At 46.6% G+C, this 16,595-nt stretch overlaps 2 protein-coding genes across 4 annotated transcripts in view; both read left to right on the forward strand.

Annotated features, from left to right (window-relative positions):
* Positions 1–2,387, forward strand: part of LOC123723885 (putative uncharacterized protein DDB_G0271606) — a 110,550-nt gene extending 108,163 nt beyond the window's left edge. For 2 of the 3 annotated variants that reach the window (XM_014170498.2, XM_045707182.1), the window contains exon 3: positions 1,268–2,387. In XM_014170498.2, the coding sequence (XP_014025973.2) occupies positions 1,361–2,380 (1,020 nt within the window). In that variant the 5' untranslated portion in view covers positions 1,268–1,360 and the 3' untranslated portion in view covers positions 2,381–2,387. The remainder of the gene's footprint in view (positions 1–1,267) is intronic. The other variant, XM_045707183.1, reaches the window with a different exon arrangement.
* Positions 2,387–16,595, forward strand: part of apba1a (amyloid beta (A4) precursor protein-binding, family A, member 1a) — a 33,204-nt gene continuing 18,995 nt past the window's right edge. Inside the window, exons 1-2 of the mRNA XM_014170497.2 lie at positions 2,387–3,109; positions 14,079–14,189. Coding sequence (XP_014025972.2) covers positions 2,387–3,109; positions 14,079–14,189 — 834 coding nt within the window. The remainder of the gene's footprint in view (positions 3,110–14,078; positions 14,190–16,595) is intronic.

The raw sequence follows: 16,595 nt of genomic DNA on the forward strand, positions 1-16,595 counted from the left end.
TGAATGTCAGTCTGCATGCCTGTGCTTGTATGCCTTGTGTGTGTGCCCGCCACACTTGTGTGTGTGCAAGTGTGAGGTGGTTGCTAAGCAGGAACAGAGAGGAGCGGAAAGGTAGTTTCCTTGTTGCTGCAGTCTGAACACCTAACCTAGGCGTTGTCATGGGAGACTATCACCATGGTTACCACAGATGTGCGCTCTGGCTGTGTGCGTGTGTAGTTTCAGATCCTTACTTTGCTAATGAGATGGGGTGTTAGCCCTAGACTGACTGATTCCCATGCTTCATTGTGAATGACAGAAAATCCTTCTCATATACTCATTATGATTCAACATAGCCTCTATTCTCATTCTCTGGTGGTCTTCTGCAACCAAATGCTAATTGTTAGCAGTTATTCAATGAATATTCCTTTTTGATTGATTGACTATAGTGAATTTGGAAAGTGTTTGTGGAATGAAAACATAGGGCTATGATCATTCTATTGAATGTAGTCCAGTGATGTTGTCTGATTTAAAAGTTTACATTTAAAGAAAGCTTTGACCAATCTGGGTAATGATATGATTAAAACAGAGGCCCTACGTTCCTTTCAATGTTTTACTGAATGTGTGATGTTAGTGGTGGTAGTCATACATCATTTGGAGTTAATATTTCTCCTCAGAATCATTGCCTGTTACACTTTGATTTCTACTCATGTCAGTTTTCCTCTGGGACTGTGTGTGTGTGTGTGTGGCATTCTCTCTCTTCCAGAGCTGAAGACATTAGCGCTTACTTTCTCTCTCTGCCTGCTGTGGTTCTTGACAGCACAAAGTGGGTCAATATCACACACACACATACATGCGGTGACTGTCCTTGTTTTGTAACCAGCTATAGAACCGGAAGAGAAGAGAGAAGAGGCTAGACCTCCAGGTGGTCTTTCTGACAGGAAGGGTCTGGATCTGGGGAACGTTCTGTGTGGGTGGCTGTGTGTTTTGGTTCTGGGGGTGCTCTTTGCTATGAGGGGTGAGGGGAGAAGGAAGGAGCCTCAACAGGTTGCTAAACAAGAAGGTCTGAGGTCTATGATCTAGAGTTATCACTGTGGTCCAGCTGTCTCATACTTTATGGCATTAAAGACTCAATACTGTGATTGTTGAAGGTTTCACTAATGTAAAACTGTGGTTTTTACTAATAAATTGTTTTTATTGAACTTCCGTCCGAGTGACTTAATACCTTTTGTAGACTATGTTTTAGTTTGTAGTAGCATTATAACTCTCTTCTCTCTTTCTTTTCTCTCAGAAGCCCTTCCACTGAGCAGCGTTTCTCCCAGACGGCAGGCGATGCATTCCACCTAGACTCCCCCCCTCTTTCCCCGACCAATCCGAGGCAGCCATGAACCCCGAGGAGGTGGAGCATGGCCAGGAGCTGATCGAGCACATAGAAGCCGACCTGCCCCCTCCTCAACGCCGTCGCCACGACAACCACATCGCCACCAACAACGGTCGACCCCGGCAGCCTAGCAACCACAGTAGTGAGAACAACAACCACGCTGCTCCCCGCTACAGGAGATATAATGAGGCTCCTGGTGCAGGTGGCAGCAGGGTCAGAGGGGCCCCACAACGCAGGTCAACAGAGGAGCCAGAGGCGGAACTGCACTTGGGGGCCCAGTCCCCTCCCCAACCCCAGCAGCAGCAGCAGGCCCAGGGTCAGTCACAGCCCATCCTGCGTCCTGCAGTGACACGTTACCGCAGACAGGGGGACAGCGAGGCCAGGCTCAGAGCACAGCAGCAGAGACACATACAGAGACAGCAGAGAGAGGCTGAGAGGGTACACCAACAACAACAACAAACTCTGCCAGCCCCACAGCCTGTTCACTCTCTACCCCCAGAACGAGAAGAGCCGGAGGAGGATGAGGAGGAGAGAGGGAGGTATAGAGAGAGGGAGACAGAGGGGGATAACTCTGCGTTAGCCCGTTCGGCCAGCACGGAGAGCGCTTTCCACACACACACAGACCGGGCGGAGGGCGACTGCGTCATGGCCCTAGATCTTGAGGCAGAGGACGAGGGCGGTACTTACGAGGTGATGCTTCGCCCAGAGGCGGAGGGATACACAGAGAGCGCTGAGTCAGAGCAGCACCATCCCCACCCTCAGCCCAACCTGAACCTCAACTACCCCCCTCAGCCCCCTCCCTTACCCCGGGAACCCCTACCAGACGTTGGGAGACCCTCCAGTCAGGAGGAGGCAGAGGAAACCCTGAACCCTGGGTGTGGTTACTCTAACTACGTCTACACCCATCCTCTAAACCTCCATGGGGGAGGGGCCAGGGTGCCGGGGGGGGGCGGGACAGCATTGTCGAGGAAGGGATGGAGCCTAAAGACGAGGCATATTCTGAAGCCTACCACTACTCCCTGACAGAACATGTGTACGAGGAGATCAGCGACGCCCCCTCTGCTGCTGCTGCTGAGGGGGCGGGGCCTAAAAATGCCAACGAGAACCTCCAGCAGAGAAAGGCGGGGTTCCGTCTGTTTGAGGGGAGGGACGGGGGGCGGGGACTACTGGCAGCAGGAGGCAGTGGGGTCGAGGCTGCACCACTACGACGAGCGCTCGGACGGTGAGTCAGACAGCCCTGAGAAGGAGGCGGAGTTTGCTCCGTACCCGCGGGCAGACAGCTGCGACCAGGACGGTGAAGAGGACATCAACATGATCGTAACGGAAGTCAGAGAGAGTTCCAGCTCTCAGAGTCTGGAGAGAGCTGCTGCTGGGTTGGGGGAGGGAGGAGACAAAGAAGACATGATGAAAGGAGGAGAGGAAGAGGGAGACTCTTACAACTCCCAATCCGACGCCCCCACAGACTCCAAACATCCCAAGAGAGAGATGGAAAGAGAGGGGGATGAGAGAAAAGGAGAGAACGTTCCAGCCCCAGCAGACAGTCCCTCTGAGGACTCGTCTGGGGTTCGTGAGAAAAGAGACGCCATCACCCTGGCCATAAAGGACATCAAGGAGGCCATAGAGGAAGTGAAGACCAGAACGGTGAGGTCACCCTACACCCCTGATGAGCCTAAAGAACCCATCTGGGTGATGAGACAGGACCTGAGTCCCACCACTGAGTGTTGTGACCTGCAGCCCTCACTAGGGGGCGACGTGAGTACTGGTTTTATACAGACTAACACCAGTGTGTGTGTGTGTGGGTTTAGTCACCTCACCTGTGAGTGTGTGTGTGCGTGTGTTAGTGAGTGAGTGTGCATGCATGCGTAAATGCGTGTGCATGTGTGTGGTCACCTGACACACTGTAATGGAGCTGGTAGCTTAATAATGATGTAATTCTTATATAAAGATACAGTAGATAGCAGCTTGAGTTACAACCTCAGACTGGTCAGGACAGGAAGGAAGAAGGGTCTCTTAATAGTCTGAAGTGGCTTCCTTTCCTTCCCTCGTCTCTTTTCTCTATCTTTATTTATATGAAAATACAAGATAGGTGAGAGCAATATGGAGGATGCTAACTATGAAATTAGCTCGTCTGTCCAGTTCTTTCAAATCAGCACAATAGAAGGAGAGGAGGTAAGAAAAAGAGGAATCAACTTTAGACTATTGAGATACAGCCTAGGAAAATGTTTGGTTGTATGTTGAATGTATTGGATCATGATCCAGAAAGGCAACAGCAGAAGAGCTGAATAACACATATCCTTCTGGCTTCAAGACCACAAGATTAGATCCCTCTCCCTTCTTCCTCTCTCCATCATTTATCTTTCTCTTTCCCTCTTTTCTGTCTCACCATCCCCTTCTCACTTCATATCTCTAACACTTCATCTCTCTTTTTCTCTTCCCTCTTCCCTCTCCCCCTCCTCCTCTCATTCTCCCTCTTTCCCTCAGAGGGGTTGTTTGTCACATGCTGGCTTTGCTTTCTGAGTGGTGGCTGTGAGGACAAATGATCCTCCTCTCCGACAAATGATCCTCCTCTCCTCCCCTCCCCTTTTGACTGCTGCAGTAGCTATAGCGTGGGTAGGTTGGTTGAATCGTTTGACCAGCAGTCTCATCTCATCAGTATTCCTCCTAGCTCTGTGGTTGCATGCCACCTTTCCTCTCTTAGCTTCTCCACTACACAGTCAGCCTTGCAAATGGAGCTGTCTTGGCCTGCCAGACCTAGACAGCCTGACACTGATAAGAGGGGGAAGGGGGTAGAGTGTAGGTTAATAGAGGAAGAAAGGGAGAAGCGAGCATGAGAGAGTAAGGGAAGAGTCAGAGAGGATTGCTGAATTACAGAGTGCGAATTATACCGTGGCATTCAGGGGTCACTATTTTTTTCACGGGACCTCCTATGTTTTCAGAATGTTTTTTATGGGCATAATAGTAAAGATGTGTCTTCTTTTCTTTTTTGTCTTCTTTTCTCTTTTTTTGACACAGAGGTGGGCATGTTCGTTTAATTTGGAATAAGCATTTATTTAAAAAATTTACCACTGTGTAACGTTCGTCGTATGGAGTGGACCAAACTGCAGCGGGTATATTGAACATCTTTTATTTGAAGGAAAAACAAAACACACGACGAAAACAGTCCTGTAAGGTGCACAGACTAAACGGGAATCAACCACCCACAAACACAAGAGAAAATTAACCCACTTAAATATGGCCTCCAATTAGAGGCAACGACAACCAGCTACCTCTAATTGGAGGTCGTTCCAAAACCCCAACATAGAAATAGAAAAACCAGATAAACGCATAGAAATAGAAAATATAGAACATACACCAAAACCCCCGAAACACACAAAACAAACACCCCCTGCCACGCCCGGACCAAACTACAATAACAAACAACCCCTTTTACTAGTCAGGACGTGACAGTACCCCCCCCAAAGGTGCAGACCCCGGATGCGCCGAAACACAAAAAACCCACAAAATATAACCCCAACTTAAAGGGAGGGAAGGGAGGGTGGCCACCGTCACCGACGGCTCCCGTGCTACACCCCCCCTCCCTAATCCTCCAACTATGGAGGTGGCTCAGGCTCCGGCCTTAGTCCCCCTTCTAACCTGCCCACCCCCGTTGAAGGCTCATGGCTGTAGACCACTGCTGAAGGCTCTGGGCTGAGGTGCGTCGCTGGAGACCTCGGGCTGAGGTGCGTCGCTGGAGACCGCGGGCGGAGGTGCGTCGCTGGAGACCTCGGGCTGAGGTGCGTCACTGGAGACCTCGGGCTGAGGTGCATCTCTGGAGACCTCGGGCTGAGGTGCGTCTCTGGAGACCTCGGGCTGAGGTGCGTCTCTGGAGACCTCGGGCTGAGGTGCGTCTCTGGAGACCTCGGGCTGAGGTGCGTCTCTGGAGACCTCGGGCTGAGGTGCGTCTCTGGAGACCTCGGGCTGAGGAGCGTCTCTGGAGACTCAGGGCTGAGGAGCGTCTCTGCAGGCTCCGGGCTGTGGGCCGTCTCTGCAGGCTCCGGGCTGTGGGCCGTCTCTGCAGGCTCCGGGCTGTGGGCCGTCTCTGCAGGCTCCGGGCTGTGGGCCGTCTCTGCAGGCTCCGGGCTGTGGGCCGTCTCTGCAGGCTCCGGGCTGTGGGCCGTCTCTGCAGGCTCCGGACTGTGGGCCGTCTCTGCAGGCTCCGGACTGTGGGCCGTCTCTGACGGTTCCGGACTGTGGTCCGTCTCTGTCGGTTCCGGACTGTAGGACGTTGCCGGAAGCACTGGACGGGGCACTGTCGCTGGAAGCTCTGGACGGGGCACTGTCGCCGGAAGTTCTGGATGGGGACTGCGCACTGAAGGCCTGATGCGTGGGGCTGGCTTTGGAGGCGCCAGACTAGTGACACGCACCACAGGGCTAGTGCGAGGAGGAGGAACAGGACATACTGGACTGGGTAGGCGCACTAAAGGCCTGATGCGTGGGGCTAGCTTTGGAGGCACCAGACTATGGACACGCACCTCAGGGCTAGTGCGAGGAGCAGGAACAGGACGTACTGGACTGGGCAGGCGCACTAGAGGCCTGATGCGTGGGGCTGGTTTTGGAGCGCCAGCCTAGTAACATGCACCTCAAGGCTAGTGCGAGGAGCAGGATACACTGGGCCATGAACCCTCACCGGCGGTCTGATGCTTGCTACTTGCATCACCAGTCCTGGCTCGATGCTGGCTCTAACATGATCCCTTTCACCAAGCGCACCGGACTGTAGCTGCGCACTGGCGATACCGTGCGTATTTCCACATAGCACGGTGCTCTCCACGCCAAACGATCCCCATAATAAGCACAGGGAGTTGGCTTAGGGCTCACCCTTGGCCCAGCCAAACTACACGTGTGCCCCCCAATTTTTTTTGGGGGGGGGGCTGCCTTTCAGGCTTCCTTGCCAGCCGTGTTCCCTCATACCTTCGTCGTTGGTCCTTTTCTCCTGCTGCCTCCGCTCTTCTGAGTGCCTCCACCTGTTCCCATGGGAGGCGATCCCTTCCGGCCAGGATCTCTTCCCATGTATAGGATCCCTTGCCGTCCAGGATGTCCTCCCATGTCCAGTCCTCTTTACCATGCTGCTCCTTCCTCCGCTGCTTGGTCCTTCATTGGTGGGTGGTTCTGTAACGTTCGTCGTATGGAGTGGACCAAACTGCAGCGGGTATATTGAACATCTTCTTTTATTCGAAGGAAAAACAAAACACTTACACAAAACAAATGACGAAAACAGTCCTGTAAGGTGCACAGACTAAACAGGAATCAACCACCCACAAACACAAGAGAAAATTCACCCACTTAAATATGGCCTCCAATTAGAGGCAACGACAACCCGCTGCCTCTAATTGGAGGTCGTTCCAAAACTCCAACATAGAAATAGAAAAACAAGATAAACACATAGAAATATAAAACATAAACCAAAAACCCCGAAACACACAAAACAAACACCCCCTGACACACTGTAGCAGTACAAATTGCATTTTAAACAAATAGGAGAATAGTTAAATTAGCATTATTTAGAGACACCCCCCCCCCACCAAAGTTTGACATTGTTGCATTTAGGGAGACTCCTGTCTCATTCATGGAGATGGCATGCTGATGTCAAACAAATCAAATCAAATTTTATTTGTCACATGCGCCAAATACAACAGGTGTAGACCTTACCGTGAAATTCTTACTTACAAGCCCATAACCAACAATGCAGTTCAAGAAATAGTTAAGAAAATATTTACTAAATAAACTAAAGTAAAAGAAAATACATATATAAAAAAAATCAACAAGTAACACAAGAAAATTACATAACAATAACCCAACCCTTTGTTACAGGGGTACCAGTACCGAGTCAATGTGCAGGTTAGTCGAGGTAATTTGTAAAGTGAATATGCATAGATGAGTAGCATGGGGGTGGGGGGGGTCAATGTAAATAGTCCGGGTGGCCATTTAATTATTGTTCAGCAGGGGTAGAAGATGTTAAGGAGCCTTTTGGTACTAGACTTGGCGCTTGCCGTGTGATAGCAGAGAGAACAGTCACTTGGGTGACTGGAGTCTTTGACCATTTTTCAGGCCTTCCTCTGACACCGCCTAGTATATAGGTCCTGGATGTCAGGAAAGGGGGGATACCTAGTCAGCTGTACAACTGAATGCCTTCAACTGAAATGTGTCTTCCGTATTTAACCCAGCCCTTCTGAATCAGAGAGGTCCGGGGTGCTGCCTTAATCGACATCCATGTCTTCGGCACCTGGGGAACAGTGGGTTAACTGCCTTGCTCAGGGGCAGAATGACAGATTTTTACCTTGTCAGCCCGGGGATTCGATCCGGTTATTGGCCCAACGCTCTAACCACTAGGCTACCTGCCACCCCTGGAGCATACGCACTACCCTCTGTAGTGCCTTACGGTGAGATGCCGAGCAGTTGCCATACCAGGTGGTGATGCAACCGGTCAGGATGCTCTCGATGGTTCAGCTGTATAACCTTTTGAGGATCTGGTGACCCATGCCAAATCTTTTCAGTCTCCTGAGGGGGAAAAGGTGTTGTCATGCCCTCTTCACAACTGTCTTGGTGTGTTTGGACCATGATAGTTTGTTGGTGATGTTGATACCAAGAAACTTGAAACTCTCGACCCGCTCCACTTCAGCCCCGTCGATGTTAATGGGGGCATATCCTGCCCTTCTTTTCCTATAGTCCTTGATCAGCTCCTTTGTCTTATTCACATTGAGGGAGAGGTTGTTGTCCTTTGCACCACACTGCTGGGTCTCTGACCTCCTTGCTATAGGCTGTCTCATCGTTGTCAGTGATCAGGCCTACCACTGTTGTGTCGTCAGAGCTCTTACTCTTCTGTATAACTACCCAGGGGCCATAGTAGTGATGAGAGTGGCTAGTGGATGGATGGACACTTTACTACTGTCACGCTAGCTTGAGAAATCCCCTCCGAGTATAAAAGACTGTTCCTCTTCAAAAGGGTTAGAAATGATGGAGAGATTCTTTGTACTCACTCAGACCTCTGGAGACAACAACGGACTCATGTCTGGGAGCAGGCAGTCATTTGGGTTTTAGTAGAGTCACGCAACACACACACAAACACATTCAAGCTTATCATATTATTCGAAAGGTGTGCCGCATGAGCGGTGAGCTGAGGTAATGTTTGTTGACTTTTAGTCATAAGAGCCTGACACTGTCTAGAGATGTGAGGAGTTGATGCCATTGTATCAGATGACACGCATCCCCTGAGAAGGTCAAAGCCATCAGCATAGTGGTTTGTGACATACACATACATACACACACACACACACACACACACACACACACACACACTATACTTAACAAACAGAGCCCTGCTAGATTACTGTCTGTTGTTGAGAGACTCATTAATTAGCTCTGTTTGTCTTTGATTAATTTCAGACAGCACAATGTACATCTGGTTTAGAGCCAACCACCAGCTCTCATGGAGTTAGGAGTGCTGCTGGTACTAACGTTGTTAGTGTGTGTGTGTGTGTGTGTGTGTGTGTGTGTGTGTGTGTGTGTGTGTGTGTGTGTGTGTGTGTGTGTGTGTGTGTGTGTGTGTGTGTGTGTGTGTGTGTGTGTGTGTGTGTGTGTGTGTGTGTGTGTGTGTGTGTGTGTGAGAGAGAGAGAGACAACTAGTGGAGACAAATTTGATCCCAATAACTACCGGGGGATATGCGTCAACAGCAACCTTAGGAAAATCCTCTGCATTATCATTAACAGCAGACTCATACATTTTCTCAGCGAAAACAATGTACTGAGCAAATGTCAAATTGGCTTTTTACCAAATTACTGTACGACAGACCACGTATTCACCCTGCAGACCCTAATTGACAAACAAACAAACCAAAGCAAAGGCAAAGTCTTCTCATGCTTTGTTGATTTAAAAAAAGCTTTCGACTCAATTTGCCATGAGGAAAAACGTAAAACTTGAATCAGTTATAGAACCCATTGCCCTTTATGGCTGTGACGTCTGGGGTCCGCTCACCAACAAAGAATTCACAAAATGGGACAAACACCAAATTGAGACTCTGCATGCAGAATCCTGCAAAAATAATCCTCTGGGTACAACGTAAAACACCAAATAATGCATGCACAGCAGAATTAGGCCGATAACCGCTAATTATCAAAATCCAGAAAAGAGCCGTTAAAAATTCTACAACCATCTAAAATGAAGCGATTCCCAAACCTTCCATAACAAAGCCATCACCTACAGAGAAATGAACCTGGAGAAGAGCCCCCTAATGAAGCTGGTCCCGGGGCTCTGTTCACAACAACAAACAGACCCCACAGAGCCCCAGAACAGCAACACAATTAGACCCATTACTTGACACATTGGAAAGAATTTACAAAACATGTTAGCAAACTAAAATGCTATTTGGCCCTAAACAGAGAGTACACAATGGCAGAATATCTGACCACTGTGACTGACCCAAAATTAAGGAAATCTTTGACTATGTTCAGAATAAGTGAGCATAGCCTTGCTTGGCCGCCGAAGGCAGACCCAGCTCTCAAGAGAAGACAGGCTATGTGCACACTGCCCTACAAAATTAGGTGGAAACAGCTCCACTTCCTAACCTCCTGCCAAATGTATGACCATATTAGAGACACATATTTCCCTCAGATTACACAAGCCCACAAAGAATTCGAAAACAAATCCAATTTTGGGTAGAATATCACAGTGTGCAGTCACAGCAGCGAGATTTGTGACCTGTTGCCACAAGAAAAGGGCAACCAGTGAAGAACAATACCATTGTAAATACAACCTATGTTTATTCCCTTTTCTACTTTAATTACAACACTGTATATAGACATAAATTACATTTGAAATGTCTTTATTCTTTTGGAACTTTTGTGAGTGTAATGTTTACTGTACATTTTTTATTGTTTATTTCACTTTTGTTTATTATCTATTTCACTTAATTTGGCAATGTATGCATATGTTTCCCATGCCAATAAAGCCCCTTAAATATATCAGAGAGAGAGAGAAAGAGAGGTGGGTTAAGACTGTGCTATAATGACCTTATGCGTACTGTACTATAGTGTCATTTACATCTCCTTTCTGGCAGTTTGCCGTTCATCAGAAGAACATGTTATTTTTGCCTTCCCCAGGATAATTTATTTAGTGTAGATGAGAGAGTGAATAATTCAGAGGGTTTCCAATAACATTGAAGAGAGACTGTTTTCATCCACTGCAGGCCTCTGTCTATACACAAACACACAGACACACACACCCCTCCCTGTGCCTTTCTGACAAGTCCATTGTGAATTCTGATAGCTTGTGAAACAGGAGTAGAGCAGAGCTCAGACTTGGTACCAAGCCACCAGAGACTGTAGATACATTACCACCACAGTACCATGAGAGAAGGTTAGCTAGTTTTCCTCATTCAGGTTCTGTAGCCACTAGGTAGTGTCTGTTTGTGTGTGTAAGTTAAGGACAGTCTGCATCATAGTTTGACCGTTGTTCAGGCTCAAAGTATGGAGAACTTCTGGGATTCCCTAGTAGACCGTCTGCATGAAAACCATGGAAACCAGGTTTGTTTGGAGTGAACATTAGTGTAGTTTTGATGGATTTATACCAAACATTCCTCCTATGTTGTTTGGTGTTGGACATGGACTTATTTTTCTATGGACTGTGGATTCGGGCCAGTTTTCATTGTGGAAGTTGTTTTCCCTTCAATTTCTCTAAATGTCTAAAATGTTTGACAGTTGCACTGTATGAATGAAACATCACTGAATATTGTTGAAGAATATTTATGAGTCAACCTAGGTGTGTTTTCTGTGCAGAGAAGTAGCTACTGGAACTATGGGCATTGGGCAATGGAGCATCGATGGATAGGAGCGCCCACATATATAGAAAATCAATAGACAGGCCATAGATTAGTTCTATATTCATTTCTATGGAATGATAAGCTTCAATTCATCGAGCGTTCCAAATAGTGCATCCAATATGGCCGCCGATGTACATACTCCCGGTGGTCATTGCTTTGAACTGGAATATCCATTCTGCTAATTGCATTTCTATGAGCTTCCAGGGACTAGATAATGATGTGTGGAAGAACTTTACTGGCCTTCACAGAACCCTGACCTCAACCCCATCGAACACCTTTAGGATGAATTGGAACGCCAACTGCTAGCCAGGCCTAATCACCCAGCATCAGTGCCCGACCTCACTAATGCTCTTGTGGCTGAATGGAAGCAAGACCTCGCAGCAATGTTCCAACATCTAAACTCAGCAAAAAAGAAACGTCCTCTCAGTGTCAACTGTGTTTATTTTCAACAAACTTAACATGTGTAAATATTTGTATGAACATAACAAGCTTCAACAACTGAGACATAAACTGTACAAGTTCCACAGACATGCGACTAACAGAAATTTAATAATGTGTCCCTGAACAAAGGGGGGGTCAAAATCAAAAGCAACAGTCAGTATCTGGTGTGGCCACCAGCTGCATTAAGTACTGCAGTGTATCTCCTACTCATGGACTGCACCAGATTTGCCAGTTCTTGCTGTGAGATGTTACCCCACTTTTCCACCAAGGCACCGGCAAGTTCCCGGACATTTCTGGGGGAATGGACCTAGTCCTCACCCTCCGATCCAACAGGTCCCAGACGTGCTTAATGGGATTGAGATCTGGGCTCTTTGCTGGCCATGGCAGAACACTGACATTCCTGTCTTGCAGGATATCACGCACAGAATGAGCAGTATGGCTGGTGGCATTGTCATGCTGGAGGGTGATGTCAGGATGAGCCTGCAGGAAGGGTACCCCATGAGGGAGGAGGATGTCTTCCCTGTAATGCACAGCGTTGAGATTGCCTGCAATGACAACAAGCTCAGTCCGATGATGCTGTGACACATCGCCCCAGACCATGACGGACCCTCCACCTCCAAATCGATCCCGCTCCAGAGTACAGGCCTCGGTGTTACGCTCATTCCTTCGACAATAAACGCGAATCCGACCATCACCCCTGGTGAGACAAAACCGCAACTGGTCAGTGAAGAGCACTTTTTGCCTGTCCTGTCTGGTCCAGCGACGGTGGGTTTGTGCCCATAGGTGACGTTGTTGCCTGTGATGTCTGGTGAGGACTACAAGCCCTCAGTCCAGCCTCTCTCAGCCTATTGCAGACAGTCTAAGCACTGATGAAGGAATTGTGCGTTCCTGGTGTAACTCAGGCAATTGTTGTTGCCATCCGGTACCTGTCCCGCAGGTGTGATGTTCGGATGTACCTATCCTGTGCAGGTGTTGTTATACGTGGTGTGCCACTGCGAGGATGATCAGCTATCCGTCCCGTCTCCCTGTAGCGCTGTCTTAGGCGTCTCACAGTACGGACATTGCAATTTATTGCCCTGGCCACATCTGAGTCCTCATGCCTCCTTGCATCATGCCAAAGGCACGCTCACAAAGATGAGCAGGGACCCTGGGCATCTTTCTGTTGGTGTATTTCAGAGTCAGTAGAAAGGCCTCTTTAGTGTCCTAAGTTTTCATAACTGTGACATTAATTGCCTACCATCTGTAAGCTGTTAGTGTCTTAACAACCGTTCCACAGGTGCATGTTCATTAATTGTTTATGGTTCATTAACCTCTATGGGCTAGGTGGGACGCAAGCCAGTGTAATCCCGTGGCGCGATATTCAAATACCTTAGAAATGCTATTACTTCAATTTCTCAAACATATGACTATTTTACACCATTTTAAATACAAGACTCTCGTTAATCTAACCACACTGTCCGATTTCAAAAAGGCTTTACAACGAAAGCAAAACATTAGATTATGTCAGCAGAGTACCCAGCCAGAAATAATCAGACACCCATTTTTCAAGCTAGCATATAATGTCACATAAACCCAAACCACAGCTAAATGCAGCACTAACCTTTGATGATCTTCATGAGATGACACCCCTAGGACATTATGTTATACAATACATGCATGTTTTGTTCAATCAAGTTCATATTTATATCAAAAACCAGCTTTTTATATTAGCATGTGACTAGCATGTGACTAGCATTCCCACCGAACACTTCCGGTGAATTTACTAAATTACTCACGATAAACGTTCACAAAAAACATAATTATTTTAAGAATTATAGATACAGAACTCCTCTATGCACTCGCTAATTAGGCATCCTGCACATTTGCATAAATGTGTTTTTGTGGCAGCTATCAAAGCCAAATGTAAGACAGGGAGGTTTGGGCTATATGTACTCGAAAGGAAATCATTCATACAGGTTGTCCAAATACTGTATATGTTTATTACCCTAAGGGTCTACATAGCAGGTTCAGAATTTGTTCTAGCATTAAAATCCCCACTCGAAAGCACATTTCCCTCAGCTTGGAACTGGTTGGTTTCTCTTTGAAATTATCATAAAACTGAATTTGAGTGAGAAGCATAGACTGCACATACAGTATATGTAAATGATTGTCACTAATGATCGTGCTTTTGTTGAGTTTGAACCAAATGTGGGTGTTACCCTTATTGATTTGGTTCAGTGAAAGGTCTTGTATAAGTGTTGTATACCATATGATCAATCCTTCCAAGGCCCTGCTCTGTTTTATGTTTTTATGTTTGAATGATGGAAGTAAAATTCTCTCTCTCTCTCTCTCTCTCTCTCTCTCTCTCTCTCTCTCTCTCTCTCTCTCTCTCTCTCTCTCTCTCTCTCTCTCTCTCTCTCTCTCTCTCTCTTTCCTTGCTCTCTCTGTAGTCTCCAGGTTCAGACTCTCAAGCCTCTCCTCAGGGGGCGGAGTCTTCAATCCGGACACCCATGCTTGAAGGGAGTGAAAGCTTCGAGTCTCCACCGCTTTCCACTAAAGAGGTGTTTTTGTGTGCATATGTCCATGTTATGATACTTACCAGGCATTGTGACAAATCAAAATGACACTGCATATAGGTCCATTGCGGTGACCATATTACCGCAACACCGGCAGTCATGTGTCATGAACGTAGTCAAATTCCACGTAAACGTTGAGTCATGGTAATCTCCTATTATGCACTCTGGACATGCTTTGGTAGTACCCAAATCACTAACGACCATTAGGTCGCTAATGGTCTGTGACTCAGAGCTCTATTGTCCCTCTAACCACTCTGACATCAATGGAAATGCATTCGAAAATCACATCAAACACTTATTTTTTAATTTTTAATTTAACCTTTATTTAACTAGGCAAGTCAGTGAAGAACAAATTCTTATTTACAATGACGGCCTAGGAACAGTGGGTTAACTGCCTTGTTCAGGGGCAGAATGACAGATTTTTACCATGTCAATTTACAATCGAAATACTATCATGCTTTTAAAACCCACCATTAGGTAAAACATTTTGACCTCACTGTGATGATCAATTTGAAGAAAGAAGTTCAAAAACTGAGTGGAAAACATGGACGTTGTGGATGTTGTTTCAGAGCCAAGCACAACGAAATGTGTAGAACAACCAAATGCATATTAGAGCTTATGCATACGCATATGTCTAAATGCAGTTGAAGTCGGAAGTTTACATACACTTAGGTTGGAGTCATTAAAACTCATTTTTCAACCACTCCACAAATTTCTTGTTAACAAACTATAGTTTTGGCAAGTCGGTGAGGACATCTACTGTGTGCATGACACAAGTAATTCTTCCAACAATTGTTTACAGACAGATTATTTCACTTATAATTCACTGTATCACAATTCCAGTGGGTCAGAAGTTTACATACACTAAGTTGGCTGTGCCTTTAAACAACTTGGAAAATTCCAGAAAATGATGTCTTGGCTTTAGAAGCTTCTGATAGGCTAATTGACATCATTTGAGCCAATTGGAGGTGTACCTGTGGATGTATTTCCAGGCCTACCTTCAAACTCAGTTCCTCTTTGCTTGACATCATGGCAAAATCAAAAGAAATCAGCCAAGACCTCAGAAAAAGAATTGTAGACCTCCACAAGTCTGGTTCATCCTTGGGAGCAATTTTCAAACTCCTGAAGGTTCCACGTTCATCAGTACAAACAACAGTACGCAAGTAAAAACACCATGGGACTACGCAGCCGTCATACCGCTCAGGAAGGAGACGCGTTCTGTCTCCTAGAGATGAACGTACTTTGGTGCAAAAAGTTCAAATCAATCCCAGAACAACAGCAAAGGACCTTGTGGAGATGCTGGAGGAAACAGGTACAAAAGTATCTATATCCACAGTAAAACAAGTCCTTATTTGACATAACCTGATAGGCCGCTCAGCAAGGAAGAAGCCGCTGCTCCAAAACCGCCATAAAAAAGCCAGACTACGGTTTGCAACTGCACATGGGGACAAAGATTGTACTTTTTGGAGAAATGTCCTCTGGTCTGATGAAACAAAAATAGAACTGTTTGGCCATGATGACCATCGTTATGTTTGGAGGAAAAAGGGGGAGGCTTGCAAGCCGAAGAACACCATCCCACGGGGGTGGCAGCATCATGTTGTGGGGGTGCTTTGCTGTAGGAGGGACTGGTGCACTTCACAAAATAGATGACTTCATGAGGAAGGAAATTATGTGGATATTTTGAAGCAACATCTCAAGACATCAGTCAGGAAGTTAAAGCTTGGTCGCAAATGGGTCTTCCCAATGGACAATGACCCCAAGCATACTTCCAAAGTTGTGGCAAAATGGCTTCAGGACAACAAAGTCAAGGTATTGGAGTGGCCATCACAAAACCCTGACCTCAATCCTATAGAAAATGTGTGGGCAGAACTGAAAAAGCGTGTGCGAGCAAGGAGGCCTATAAACCTCACTCAGTTACACCAGCTCTGTCAGGAGGAATGGGCCAAAATTCACCCAACTTATTGTGGGAAGCGTGTGGAAGGCTACCCAAAATGTTTGAAAGCAAAACATTAGATTATGTTAGGACAGTACATAGACAAACAATAACCACACAGCCATTTTCCAAGCAAGGAGATGTGTCACAGAAACCCAAAATACAGCTAAGAGGAAGCACTAACCTTTGACGATCTTCATCAGATGACACTCCTAGGACATCATGTTACACAATGTATGTTTTGTTCGATCAAGTTCATATTTAGATCCAAAAACAGCATTTTACATTGGCGCGTGATGTTCAGAAAATGTATTCCCACCAAAACCTCCGGTGAATGAGCACATCAATTTACAAAAATACTCATCATAAACGTTGACAAAATATATAACAATTATTTAAAGAATTATAGATACACTACTCCTTGATGCAACCGCTGTGTCAGATTTTAAAATAGCTTT

This window comes from Salmo salar, chromosome ssa24 (assembly GCF_905237065.1).
Source record: "Salmo salar chromosome ssa24, Ssal_v3.1, whole genome shotgun sequence".
Classification (NCBI taxonomy): Eukaryota; Metazoa; Chordata; class Actinopteri; order Salmoniformes; family Salmonidae; genus Salmo; species Salmo salar.